The sequence below is a fragment of the Podarcis vaucheri genome, assembly GCF_965113315.1.
Source record: "Podarcis vaucheri genome assembly, chromosome: 10".
In the NCBI taxonomy this organism is placed as follows: Eukaryota; Metazoa; Chordata; class Lepidosauria; order Squamata; family Lacertidae; genus Podarcis; species Podarcis vaucheri.
The window spans coordinates 41,251,077-41,265,655 of record NC_138748.1 but is presented as its reverse complement, the minus strand read 5'-3'; the positions used below and the strand labels follow the sequence as shown (position 1 = coordinate 41,265,655).

General features: G+C 41.6%; 1 protein-coding gene across 2 annotated transcripts in view; it reads left to right on the top strand.

Annotated features, from left to right (window-relative positions):
* The first annotated feature begins 7,802 nt into the window (after positions 1–7,802).
* The window catches only part of AGBL3 (AGBL carboxypeptidase 3), a 33,852-nt gene continuing 27,075 nt past the window's right edge, over positions 7,803–14,579 (top strand). For both annotated transcript variants that reach the window (XM_082240235.1, XM_082240234.1), the window contains exons 1-2: positions 7,803–8,010; positions 13,743–13,847. In XM_082240235.1, the coding sequence (XP_082096361.1) occupies positions 13,782–13,847 (66 nt within the window). In that variant the 5' untranslated portion in view covers positions 7,803–8,010; positions 13,743–13,781. The remainder of the gene's footprint in view (positions 8,011–13,742; positions 13,848–14,579) is intronic.

Sequence of the window (14,579 nt, the reverse complement as noted above, 5' to 3'; positions counted from 1 at the left end):
GGTGGCATGCCTACGGATTTTCCTCCTCTAAAAACTACGTGCGTGTTATGGTCGAGTGCGTGTTATAGAGCGAAAAATACAGTAATAGTGAGGTCGGTGGATTAAGTGATTTATACTGTTTGATATTCAGAATGGAGGATGTTACCTCATAAACATAATTCATCTGAGCTCCACTCACCATCTCCTACTATTGGGAAACTTATTTTTCCCCACATGCTGCTGCTGCTTTTGACTTGTATTGCTTAGATTTGTGTAGTGTGATCTCTATGAGCCCGCATTTTTACTTGAAAGCATCAGTTTGTGCGTATAGTGTGATGAACTCAGAACAACACACTCACTGGCCACAGTGGCATGATGATAGTGTTGCACGCCAGCCCAATTTCTGAGCAGTGCAAGATTCCAGGGGTTCCAGGCACTTACGCAGGGTTTGTGTTTCCTTTTGGAAATGAGGCACAATGGAGATTGTGGTGTCTTTATGATATATGGTTTATATTCAGATCTATACAGCCTGAGTCTACAATGGAGGGGTTCACAGCATCAATACCCCAAAAGGGTCTTGTTTCTCCCATAGCCGCTGCCTTGGAGTCAAACAGAAATCAAACATCATGATCTCTGGCCAGTTTGTTGCTTTTCTTCTAGATTATTTCACATACATTATCTACTCCAAACTCTGACTCTATCTTTTGAGGGAGGGGGCACTAGCCATTAGCCGTCTAGCACCAAGCCCCTTAATCCCTCTTAATGGCTCATCACCCAGGCTGTCACCTCATGGGAAGGTAACTTGGCTTGATTAGATTTTAACACTTGCTGGATCCAGGGATTAATGGGGGGGGGAGTCTGGCACCCACAAACCTATAACACCATCAAAGCTTTGAAGCTCAAATGTAAGCCTCACCTCTTCTGCCTAAAGGGAAAATCATTAGGAAGTTAGCAACAGTGCTGATTTTAAAAGGTAGAGGCTAGCTATATAAATAGGAAAGGTATTACACAGCATACAATTCTGAGAAAGAATAGGATTTGTTCCATTATCACTGATTCAAATAAAGGACACAGTAATAACAATTTCATGCAGAGTTGCAGCTTGTCACAACCTGGTGCCCTCTGGATGTTGTTGGACCTGCTGACTGGGCCTGATGGGAATTGCAGTCCAATAGCATCTTTGAGCACCGGAGGTTGGGGAAAGCTTTTAACAACATCTTGATTCTGCATATACTTGAGCTCTTCACAGTAATTTTATTTAGGTTTAAAAAGTGATTTTTTATTTTGTCTTCAGCTGTATTCTGCCTGATCTAGTTTCCTTCTCTGTTTCTCTCTCAAACATATTACATTTGCAGGCTTAGGATTACTGTCAAAAATTCCTTTTCCTAATTTAGCACTCAGACAATAATCTGATTCCAACATTTAGCACAGCTCAGAGCACATTTCCCCTGGGACCATGCTACTTCCAATTCCAGGTAGGAGGGGTCACATTCTTTAGTGTTCTTCAGTGTTAAAAAATACTCTTGTGTACGAGGATTCTAGTATCTACAGTACATTTGATTTTGCTTTATGGTTAACAAGTGGGATTTGTGCAGTGTGGAAGTACCCCTGTTTAGATTTCTGCTCACTCCATTCCATACCCTCTGAGCATGTTCAGTTCTCCTTGGACTGTTCTGGAGACCCCTCCCGCCAGCTTCCACCCCCACCCCCCAAAAAAAGTTCTGTTAATCGTGGAACTGGCATCTCTTTCTTGTGCATGAAAGATACTGTTTTGACTGCATGACAACTGGCAGCCAGAGGAATGAGTTTGCTGTTGGTATATATGACTAATAAATATTAATGGAATGCCAGTTAAAACATGTTTCATAATTCCAGATTATTACATTCCCTTGCATTGGCCTAAATTGGGGTATTCTGCCTACCAATGTTTCCTGAATGAAACATTCATTTATTGGTTGGGATTGTTGGAACTGTATCTTTGTCCATTGTTTTTTTGTACAACAAACAAAACCCAGGTATTTTGAAAAACCGCCACTACGTTTTATTATACATTGCAACCATACAGGAACATATATATATTTAAGTGTGTGTTTATATACATAAGATTATAAACACAGGGAAACACATACATATGCTTCCTAGGAGCTTTTCTTGAGATTCCTGCCTTCTGCAGTGCTAATCATCAAAACTGAAAGGTAACATTTTACATATACAAATATTAATAAATGTCCAAATGTCATAGTACATATTTCCCAACATATGTATGTCCTCGTTCTTTTACTATAAAATATGAAAATGCAATAAAAATTGTTTTAAACATATCTGGGTACTGCTTGGATTTGATTATTCTTAAAGCTTACTTTAATTGCATGTTCCTCTGCTTTAACTTCCTCATTCGGGATGGCCAGGGGTGGCGGGGCGGTGAAGGGTAGGCTTACATATTGTTCTGGTTTCAATATGTACCTTCAATCCTGTCATTTGCCCCTTCTGCCCTTGCTTCCAATGAAGGCTGGATCTAGACAAATCAATAAAGCGTTTCAGGAAAATGCATTGTAAACTTCAAAGTGGGGAATCAGGTTGGTGAAAGACAGAGCTCCACAGCGCCATCTGGTGTCACAGTGTTATAATGCATGAGACCTGAGGCAGCCCTGACACATATAAAACACTTTTTCTTTACTAATGTAGCTGAGGTCTCCTGGGTTGTGTGCACATTAGGGTGGGCCACTGTTTCGGTGTGTTCATTTCTGTACTTTTGTCCATGCATGAACACATGCAATGTTATGCCTCCCAAATCAATCTGCATTCACACTGTGTGTTGTTGTTCCCTTCCCTCAGTTAGTACTTTCCTGCCCTCTGGAAATTGAAGATCCATAATGAGCATGCATGCACATATTTGTGCGTGTGTACACACCTCTTTGTAAAAAAAGTGGAACTATTTTTGCAATTAAACTTTTTCAATTTACCAGATTCACGCAAAACAGCAGTCTTTTTTTTTTAAAAAAAAAAAAAGATTGCTGTTTTCATTTCCAAGAGGGTGGAGGAGAGGCCTTCTTTGTCTCAGGATCTCACAGATCAAGTACTATAACTGAAAATTGGTCACTTCTCTATAAGCTGTATAATCAACAGGATGCATCATCCCCCCCACTCCACACCTTTGCTAAGCAGGTGTCTGCAGCTGCTCTCACTTGCTTTTAGAAAGCTATGCCCACTGTATCACTTGAGCTGCTGGAGCTAAATCTAGCTGGAAAGTGAAGACACACATTTCCTTTAATACAATGTTTTGAATATACCAGATTTGCATAAAAGGCCAGCAACAAAATTAAAGAATATGTATGTTTGGAGTTATTTGCTTGCTTGAAAGGCTATTTTTCCCCCTCTCTATTCCTTGCCTCTTGTACCTGCAAGGGTAATTTTTATTTTTAATACAGCTGTTTTTTTGTGGAAGAGCAATTCTGCACAAAACAGCTGTTTTAATGTTAGGCTTTTTTAAAACTGCAAACATGGCTTCAGCAACAACTGGTAGAAAAAGGCAGGTTGTATGCAACCTTTCCTTTGGGCTGAGGGAAACAAAATGGAAGTGGGAGGGCTGGGATTTTCATTGGGATGACACTGGTTGGGGAGGAGGGTTTAACTCTCCTCACATTGTGCAGTTCTGATGCCACAGATGCTGTTCAGACAACAAAGTGCACATCAGTTGGGCCTTTAAGAACGTTTCTCTGCTTTGGAATTCCTGAAGTTTCATGCAATCCAATTACTTTCAACAAGGTAAAATTTACAAGGAGCTTGGATGCAAACTCTGAAAATACAAAGGTTTTCAGGCTCATTTTAACACTGAGTGGGGAGGGGGATGTTACGTTGGGGAGAGAGAGACCCTCTAGATACTCCTTCCTCCACCAGCAAAAACGACAATACTGCAGGTGATCCATTGTATGGCAACTATACATTGCTAAATATGTAGCCTTGGGACTCAGCTACATTAGTAAAGAAAAAGCGTTTTATATGCATTGTAACTGTGACACCAGATAGCAATGTGGAGTCCCGTCTTTCACCAACGTGATTTCCCATAATAAAGTTTACAGCACATTTTCCTGAAACACTTCTTTGATGTGCCTAGATCCAGCCTTGTACTGCTGTAGTCACATGCAACCCTGGCCCTACTCTTTGGCTATTATCTGGAAAGACCCCTTGACTTCAAAACTTGCTAGAAACAATGATCTATTGATTCTAAAAGGAAGGAGCACTATGTCATTACACCAGGCTCTCTGTACTGGTGATCATTTGTCACAGCCTTTACAGTAATTTCCTCTCTGTTACCATCCTATGTCTAGCCCACTTCATTATCTTCGTTATCACAGCTTCGCCCCATATGCATGAAATCAGCTTCTGGCTTCCCACATTCCCAACAATGAAGCTAGGTCTTAGCTAGATGGTGGATGATTAAAAAGGTAAAGGGATCCCTGACCATTAGGTCCAGTCGTGACCGACTCTAGGGTTGCGGCACTCATCTCGCTTTATTGGCTGAGGGAGCCGGCATACAGCCGATGGTCATGTGGCCAGCATGACTAAGCCACTTCTGGCGAACCAGAGCAGCGCACGGAAACGCCGTTTACCTTCCCGCTGGAGCGGTACCTATTTATCTACTTGCACTTTGACGTGTTTTCGAACTGCTAGGTTGGCAGGAGCAGGGACCGAGCAACGGTAGCTCACCCCGTCACGGGGATTCGAACTGCCAACCTTCTGATCGGCAAGCCCTAGGCTCTGTGGTGATTTGATACCCACAAAAATAACTATACATTTAAACATTTAAATGGTCTACCTCCAGCCTCTACATCACTAACAGCTTACCCACCCTACCCCCATGGATGTTTACTCAAGAATTAAGTCTCAGTTTAATCAGGATTAGACCCATGTAAGCGTGTTTAGGATTGCAGGCCTTGAGTCCCAAAGAGTGAGTGGGCAAGTTGTCTTATCCACCAGCCAACATGCCCATTTTCTTTTGTGAATGGGTGACAGATTGCAAGTTCAGTAGAAGCAAAGTACAAGTTCCAGGCAGGAAAGAGGGTAATGTTGCAATAACAAGTTCTCTGGAGTGCATTATGTCATTACCATAACAGTATCACTATAGGCACCACAAGTGCTAAGATAAATGATTTATGAGACACCCTCCCATGATTTGTCTATTTTACACGATCCGTCTTCGGATACATGCTGAAGTGCTCTAACACTTCAGCAAAAAAGTAACAGTATGAACTGGCCTTTTCTGAGGCATCTGTGGAAACGGCAGTATCTGACACAGAGTGTAAAACTGTCAATTCAAATCTTGAATTATGTAAAGCTCCAGAGGATGAATGACTCAGAGCTTCTGGGCAGTCACAGGAGAAATAATTATGTTTACATGATGAACCAAACTGGGACTCGGAATGTTATTCTTTGTATGTCATATTATCTGTGCTGACCTGGGTGCTCCATGGGAAATGGATGCGTTTTAACAGCACAACATAAACTGAATGCTAAGCCCGGGTTCACTAAAATATCCATTGAGCACTTCAGCTCAGCTCCATATCACTGACCCTAAAGAATGGCTGCTGCACTATACTGTTTCACATCTCCCATATGTCACAATGATAGACCCAAGGGAGGGAAGCTGGGTGGATTTCTTTCCTTCTGAATTTCATAGTCTGGATCATGTTGTGCTTGTTGCTGGCTTGCACAAGGACATATTGGGAGCTCCCCATGAGACAAAGTCTTTGAAAATGAGAGCATCCAGGAAGAAGCATTCATATGATTATTAGTAATACTGTAGTAGCATTCACTCATAGATTTATACCGCAGAAAAGGTAAGTTTCTCATTTAAGTAATGTATTTTTCTCATATGATTCAGACAACCCGTTTACTTTTTAAAACCCATAAGCACTAAATCCTTCATTGCTTTTTTCCATAACATTTTCACTAATACCAGGTTTTAAACAACACAATCCCCAAGGAGTGGCAGCATATTAAGAGAATTTTAAATTGTATTTTGAATTTCCTTGCTTTGGAGATATATTTATTAGAAGGGCTACTTCTGTCTCTTACCATGTTCATTCCCATTTTAACAGCTATGAAAAATGCCAGATCTGTAAAAGTTTTAGATGTAAAATGATCCAGCAAGGAGCAGATTTCCTAAACATCTTTACACATAGATGCTTCAATGATCAATCAAAATGACTTTTAGCTTTTGTGAAGTATTTCAAATCCTTTTTAAATGATAATTTCCCATCTGAACACGAAAGATGGAATATTAGCCTTGCTTCACAGCAGAGGCACCTATTCCTACACTTCCCCACTTCTCATTTTTTTAAAAAAACAGGTGGCTAGATGTTTGCTCCTGCACAAGACGGGTCCAAAACAAAGCTTCCAAAACAAACAAAATATATACAGTAATCCTGTCACTTGTTTCCTTTTATCTATTCTTTGTTGTTACTGCCCTTTCTTAATCTTGCTTTCTCATTCTTTCTTAACTGTTAGTAATTAAGTGCTTTGTTATTGTTCCAATTCATAAAGGGTTTTGTTTAATCATGTTGTCCCCACTTTGGCAGCACCAATGACCCAAAGAACAAAATGAGTGTGTTTTTTTTATATTTCAGTTCCTACATCTCCAGTACCTTGTGCCTGTGTTTCCTTGACTCAGATGAAATATCAATGCACCTCAAATATCTACGCAAAGTAGTCGCCTTGTCTTCAGGCAAGACCTTGAGCACCTAGAATAATTAGGTTATTTCCACTACCCCCATCCCTGCTGTGATGGTGTAATACTGGGGGAACCTCCTCTGCTGAATATATATATACCCAGCTGAATTTATTACGTTGATTTTGTTTGGCAATTATTTAAATATCCTTAGTAAAGATCTTTATTAGCCTGTTGCTTTTTCCTAGGTCGGCACAGTGAGTTGGGAAAATTTCCTCTCTTGGGAATGCATCCCTTTGTGTTGGGATTGTGAAATAAACAAACTTGGCAACACTCCCAGATGGCAAGTATACCTGCTTCCCTGATTTTTTAAAAAATCTTTTGTATTGGTTTTACAAATACAAAATACAAATAGAGAATAAAAAAGTATATCTATATAAAGAGATTATCCGAATCTCAAGACTTCCCCCCATCCCCTCCATGGGGTCTCGTTTTAAATATCTACTACTGCATATTCATCCATACTCCATTTTTTATATCAAACCGTATTATCCATTGCAATTTTTACACAAGTGAAATCAAAGTCCTGCCTTTGTTTCCATCTGCTTACAGTGGTCTCCTAAATAACTTATCGTTTCCCCCCATTTTTTTTTTATTAAAAAAAAGGGTTTCTGAGTTTCCCAGTCCGTTTCGCCATCTCGGCGTAGTCCATAGTGTTTCCCTGACATTTCATCCATTCCCTTGTGAGGTCCCTGCACCTTGAACGAAAAGGGGGAGAAATCCAACAGGTGGGGCTTTTCCGCAGAGCTGGCGGAACCTCACACCACAGTGATAGGAACGGGGAGGCTGTCAGATAGCAGATCTCAGTGGCGTAGCGTGGGTTGTCAGCACCCGGGGCAAGGCAAGTAATTTGCGCCCCCCTAACCCGTGGATTTGCGCCCCCTAACCCTAACCCCCAGATGTTGCGCCCGGTGCGGCCGGCCCCCCCTGCACCCCCCACGCTACGCCACTGGCAGATCTAAATAGAGGAAGGGGGTGGTGGGACCAGCAGCCCGGAGGAGCTTCTCCCGGCGGCGGGGAGAACGGGGGACTGGCCACAGTTCCACCCAGGAACAGAGCGGTTCGCGGTTGCCGTGGCAACGTCTTTTCTCGGCCTCCTCCGCTCGGAGCAGCAGCCCCGCCGCCATCCCTGGCCCGAAGAGGCTGCCGAGGCCACGCCCTCGCTGCGCGGCTGTTTGACTTGGCGGCTGGGCTTTTCCGCCAAGGGCGGGGTTGAGGTTTAGCCATGCGGGGTTAGGGACTTCCCGGCTCCTCCCCACCCCACCCCCGAACCCGGGAATCAGCATTCACACGTTAATTCAAAGGTGAGGGAGGAGCAGGCATGAATGGTGTGCGGGCGTCCGTGGCACTTAAAGGCGAGTAGGCAAAAATGGGCGGGGGGGGGAACCAGATGCAGCTCTCCAGGAACGTGGGAATAGGCGCCTCTTGGTCACGTATGTTTGTGACATTTACCGAGCCTTGTTGATCTGGCAGGGGGGCTGGTGTTTATAATGGGATAGGTGCTCCTCATTCCCGCCGTTTGTTTTTTTAATTCTCTTTTGCAGCGTCCACATGACGTCGTTGGCATCAAAATGCCAGCCTGTGATTCCTTCCCATTTAATCCAGCCTTTTTTTTTTTCTCCTGAGGAAAATCCTATACGTCCTTTGTTTTTAAACAACTTGTTGTCAACCTGTTTGCAATATCTCAGTGACCCATTTTCAGTATTAAGCCTCTGTCTGGAAGCGCCCAAGCTTGGCAGTTCAGGGTAAAATCAATGGTGCAGTTATATAATTTTAGTTTCTGGTTACAATAGTGAGGGGGGAGTTGATAAAGCGTATTATTACTTTACTAACTTCAAAATATGGTTATCCAGTACAGTACTGCTGTATTTGGGGGGGCGCTTCTCATTCTGTTAAATAGTGCCCTGGAATTAATTCCCCAGATGATACTACAGGGCAAACCTTTGCACTGGGGCTGGAGGTGCAGAAAACATTTCAGGGGCCACAATGACTTTCCAAGGGCCATATGCAAGTGGTTGGTGGGGCCAGAGGCCTTTTCCGTCCTCCATCCAGACAGACAAAAATGCTGAGGTTGTAAAGCGGGGCCTGGGGAGAGTTTATAGACCTGGAGGGCCAGTATTGGCCCCTGGGCCTATAGTTCCCAAACACGGCTTTGTGTATGTGTTTGTGTGCACATTGTCGCATTTGGGGTACTGGAGATGCTTACATAGTGCATTTGAGGCAAGGTCCAGCTTTCTACCCATGCACAGGACTTGTCAGTATGCTAGTTTGCCTCCATGCATTCCTCCTTAACTGAAAACAACTGTTGAACCTTTATCAAATGTCTGAAATAGCATTTTAATGGGAATGCTGACCGTGTCTTACAGCCTGAGGGCTGAGAAAAACTGTGATTGCTTAAATTCTTCCTTGAATATGCCTCTCATTCCAGAATATTTCTTTTCTACAGTACAGTACTCTGAAATAAAGGCCAAAACTCTAGAAGTGCCCCTCACTTTGAAACTTTGAGTGGTACCTGGTTGTAGCTGAATAAATAATAAGTGCACAGAATGAGTGTGGGCTGAAACTCTTCATCCTTTGCTTTTGCAGCCATCCTTGTCAAATGTGACCTTTATTGGCAACACTATTGATTTACTTTTGCCTAGCAAAACAAGAAAGTGTTTGTGGTGCTCCTTGACTGCTTATTGGCAGATTAAGAGCAACATAAGTTCTTGCTGTCTGTTAATATTTCTTTTCCTTCTTCCCATCCTTTGTTTTTACAGCTGTTATGATTTCCTCAAGTGGGTTCTGGGGATCGGAAATTGTTTCCCATTTGTAATAGCTCTGTCTTATACAGACAGGGCACAAGGATAGGCAAGCTTTATTGCCCCTTTTCATTCTGGTCAGGGAGGCTGTGAAGATGATACATCTCAGCAAAATGTTTGATTTTCAAAGTGATACATTTCCTACATTACTGAGGAAAATAAATCTTAACACACAACAAAACCACATACTATGTTGCCCATAATCTGCCAGTAAGCAGAGAAGGTAGCATCAGACACATACTATTGTTTTGCAGAAATAGATCAATAGGTATTGTCAATAATCAGCTCGTGAGTAGAATCAGTTAACAACTAGAATTCAAAACTTATGGAGGAGTAATTCACTGTATCTTCATAACATGTTACACTGCTTTTGGATCACACTGACAAAAAATTATGTTGCTTCATCAGTAATGGCCCTCCACTCCACATGTAAACTGCCTAGCAGAGGGCACAGGTGGCTCTTTGCCTTTGACACAACTTGTGCAGTTGATATGCACTGTGAAAGCAACATTTCCCTCTCTTCATTGTCCTACATCAGCCCAGTGTATTGTTGATGTTCCCTTAGCATTATTCAAGACCTTTGCTTTCAACATTGAAAATGAGTGGCTTACGTCTGTGAAATCTGGGACCTCACCTGCAGAAGCCATAACAGTTAAAAGGAGGAATATGAAAGGAGAGTGGCCCACGTACCGATTATTAGTAGAAGTGGATAAAGATGAGCCAACTTTGAAGAAATAGGATGAAATCAAAAACCACCTGTCAGTTTGGCTCCAGTATTTTCAGTTAAATCAAAGATTGTGTATAGATAAGAAAGAAGGTCTTGCAAAAGAAATATCCAAATTCGAAAAAGAGTTCACTCACAATAAAGGAAAACACATTTCACGAATTTACAACTTTTTATTAGAATGGGAAGTAAAAGAGGAACAAGTTAAAATAGTAATGGTGAGGTGGGCGCAGGACCTTGGATACAATATCTACCGTATTTTTTTGTCCCATAGGATGCTCCGTCCCATAGGACGCCCCTAGTTTTTTTGGGGGGAAATAAAGGGAATTTCCCCCCTTTATTTCCCCCCCAAAAGCAGGTCAGGGAAACCGAACCAGGTCGAGGAACAGCGGGATGGCGGCGCTGCGCCTCCCTGCTGTCCCCCGAGCTTGTGGGGCTGGCTCATGTCTACCCGGCGCGAGGGGCGCTCTGCTTCAGGGCGCCCCTCGCGCTGGGCAGCAGGCTGCTATCCGCAGCGTGGGGAGCCTTGCGGGGAACTCCTGCAAGGCTCCCCACGCTGCGGATGTCTGCCGGGCGCAGGGGGCGCTCTGCTTCAGGAACTCCCACAGGGCTGCCTAGGCTGCGGATGTGTTCCTGAAGCCTGGAGAGCGAGAGGGGTTGGTGTGCACCAACCCCTCTCGCTCTCCAAGCTTCAGCAAAAGCCTGCATTCGCCTCATAGGACGCACCCAGATTTCCCCTCCATTTTTGGAGGGGGAAAAGTGCGTCCTATAGGGTGAAAAATACATGGAACGGTACATGGAACAAGCTTCAGCAAAAGCCTGCATTCGCCTCATAGGACGCACCCAGATTTCCCCTCCATTTTTGGAGGGGGAAAAGTGCGTCCTATAGGGTGAAAAATACATGGAACGGTACATGGAACAATGGGAAAGATTATGGAGGACAGATATTAAATTCGTGGCACCTTAGGGAAAACACTATGAAGATGATATACAGATGTCAACACACCCCTTTAAAACTCGCTAAAATGTATAAAGGCAGGTCACCAACATGCTGGAGATGCAAAAAGGACATAGGGTCATATTTTCATATGTGGTGGAACTGTGTAGTTATCCGTGAATTTTGAAATAACATCTATAGTGAACGTAAAAACTATTCAAGTTTACATTTGAAAAAAGACCCAAAATCTTCCTATTAGGTATACTACCAATAGAATTTTAAAAATATATAAGACCATTGTTTATGTATGCAATCACAGCAGCCAGAGTAATAGTGGTAAGAAACTGGAAAAATTAAATCCTACCAATGATTACAGAGTGGCAGACTCTTATGATAGAATACATGCAACTAGCAAAACTGACGGGAAGAATCAGAGGAGTGTCAAACCAGAAAGTGTACAGAGAATGGAAACTATTCAAAGAATAACTAAAATTGCATTGTACAAACAATAAGATACTTGCAGAACTAGATTGATACTTGTAAGCAAAAAGTGTATTAGATACCATATCGGATTATATATATATATATATATATATATATATATTTGCTTTCGTAGATTTTCACGGGTACAGGAATGCAGGTTTTGGTGTCTTCGGGTGTCTTCCCGTGTAAGAGTCGGGGTGTCTGTGCGACGTTTCGACGAGGTCTCACTCGTCATCTTCAGGCTGGTGCTTTCGGCTTCTTGTTACTGGAACAGAGCAGAATCTGGTGTTTGAGTTCCTATAAATACTGTTGAGGGGTGTGGTGTATAGCCTCCAACGTTCTGGGCAGAGAGGAAGTTCCTAGATTAGTGTGCCTTTTCTTCTTTTGTTCCTTAATTACTTGAGGGATATCTTGAGTGATTTCATGAGTGATATTCTGAATACCACTGGGTGGGTCATTAAGTGTAGATTAGTTATATATATCTATATATATATATAGATATATTTGCTTTCGTAGATTATATATATATATATATGAAATAACATAAATCTGCGCAAGAAAATATAGACAATACTGTATAAGCAGTATAAGCAGTATAATGAAAATTATTGGAAGTTTTACATTTTAACCTGTTATTTAATTGTAATATACTGTATTTTTTTCTTTTACTTTATTTTTTTCTTTATTTGTATTGCTTTTGCTTTGTATGATTTGTTGTTTATGTACGGTATATATGTCTATGTGGGAAATTAATAAAGATTATTTTAAAAAAGAAAAAAAAATCTGAGAAAGCTGACATAGGACTGTAGGAAACTGCCTTATACCGAGTCAGATTGTTGGCACATCTATTCTAGCTTAATATTATCTACACACTGATTGACAGTGTCTCTTCAGGAGGGGGGCCACCAGGGGGCGTATTGGAAGATGGCTGACAATAACATCTCTCCGACCCACACGAGGTAATTAAAAGGCTGCTATGGGAGGTATGCAGCCTTCCTGCCCCCCCCAGGGGATGGGGGGGGGACTACCTTGCCAGCAGTGTCCATAATTCACCCCCAGATTCGAAAGAACGGGGTCAGACACTTGGCACAAGCCCTTGTGTGAAGTCGGCTCTTCCTGACGCTGAGGAAAGTAACAAAGAGACTATCTGGACAGAACTGGATAGAACTGTCTAATTAAAGCAGTAATATAAGTGATGTTTGGACCCCTTTTCGGAGCTTGAAGTATGGGTACCCCCAACAAAAATTAAAAAATCTGGCTGTATAATCTGGAACTAATGTGATTTGGAAATAATGTGATTTGATTGGCCTGTTAATAAAAAATATTAAAAAAAAAAGACAGTGTCTCTTCAGGATTTCAGATGGAGTATTTCCCATTCTTAAGGCGATGCCGGAAATTTAGTCTGTAATCCTTTGCATATAAGGCAGATGCTGTACCACTGAGCTTTCCAAAAGGATGGGAAGAAGGTCCATTCTGTGATTTTTCTCTCTTATGATAAATAATGATGCAGTGTTTCATCATGAAAGACCAGCAATGGTTTGAGGTCTTATCCTCACTACATTTTTGTGGCAATAACATGGACTCTAGTCCACTAAAGCTTATACCATAATAAATTTGTATGTCTTTAAAGTGCCACTAAACTATTGGTTGGCTTTGGTGGAAGAGACATAACACATTTATCCCTCTGGGAATTAGAAGCTGTTTATCTGTATCAATGGCTACCCACAGTTATTTTTTGGGAATCTGCAGAAAAGATTAAATGGGAGAATGAAGATGTCAGAATCAAAGTCCCAATTATAATAATTCCAAAGCAATCAGCAGCATCTTCTATGTGGAACATTGCGCTTGAGTCTGCTTATTTTTGGCTGCCTGCAACAACGTTACTTGTGTCAAAATGAAAAAATGCCTCTGAGTTGGAAAAGTGTTATTTCATAATATAATAAATACTAGTTAGTCAAAATGATTGGTGACATGAAACACCTAAAAAACCCACAGGATACTGGGGTTCTAATGCCTCCTTTTTGTTTTTGACAAGAGCTGTAGTCAAAGTTGCTATAGAGTTCAAACAGTTGATTTTTATCTGTTTTACAGTCTGTGGAGGAAAAATAAAAGGCCTGGTTTCAGGAGATTATGTCCGAAGACTCAGATAAGGACAAGCAGCACATAGAACAAATAACCAGTGATGATTACAATTCGGTATGCTCAGTCTTCAGTTTTATACATTATTCTAGAATATATTACCTATTTCTTGTAATGTTTGATCCGTTAAAGAAAATTTAGTTTGCCATCCCTGAATGGGAATATCCATGCCAGAGGAAACATGCTGGTGTGCTGTGGTGGTTAGAGTGTTGGACCTAGGAGCCCAGGGTTCGAATTCCAATGTAGCCATGGGTGGCCTTGGGCTAGTCATTGTCTCTCAACCTAATGTACCTCACAGTCTTGTTGTGAAGATAAAATAGAGAGAAGGGAAACCATGTACTTCATTCCAGGTATTGATTTTCACCACTGACTGCTAAGGAGCATTTATAATCATTCTGGCCCTATTAATCCTCTCACATGTTTCCAAATTCACAGTAAGATATTATGCAGTGAGCAGTTAACATAATTCATTGGACTCATGCATAACAGATTCAGCAGAAGTTTAGAAGTCTATACAGACTTTGGGGGTGGGGGAAAACCAACTCATTTATCTGACTTACAAGGGAGGCATTACTTACATCTTTGCTCACAATCCAACAATTCTTGCTATACTGTTTATTAAACTGTTTATTTAAGGTCTCTAATGGTGTGTCTATTTTTCATATTTTAAAGCCTGCAATCTGTTCTCTTTCATGATGATACCCTCTTGATTTCATTTGCACTGTAGTACAAAGTTAGCAAAAATAAACAATTCAATTATTTCTTTATTTAGAATCATAATGGTCACTG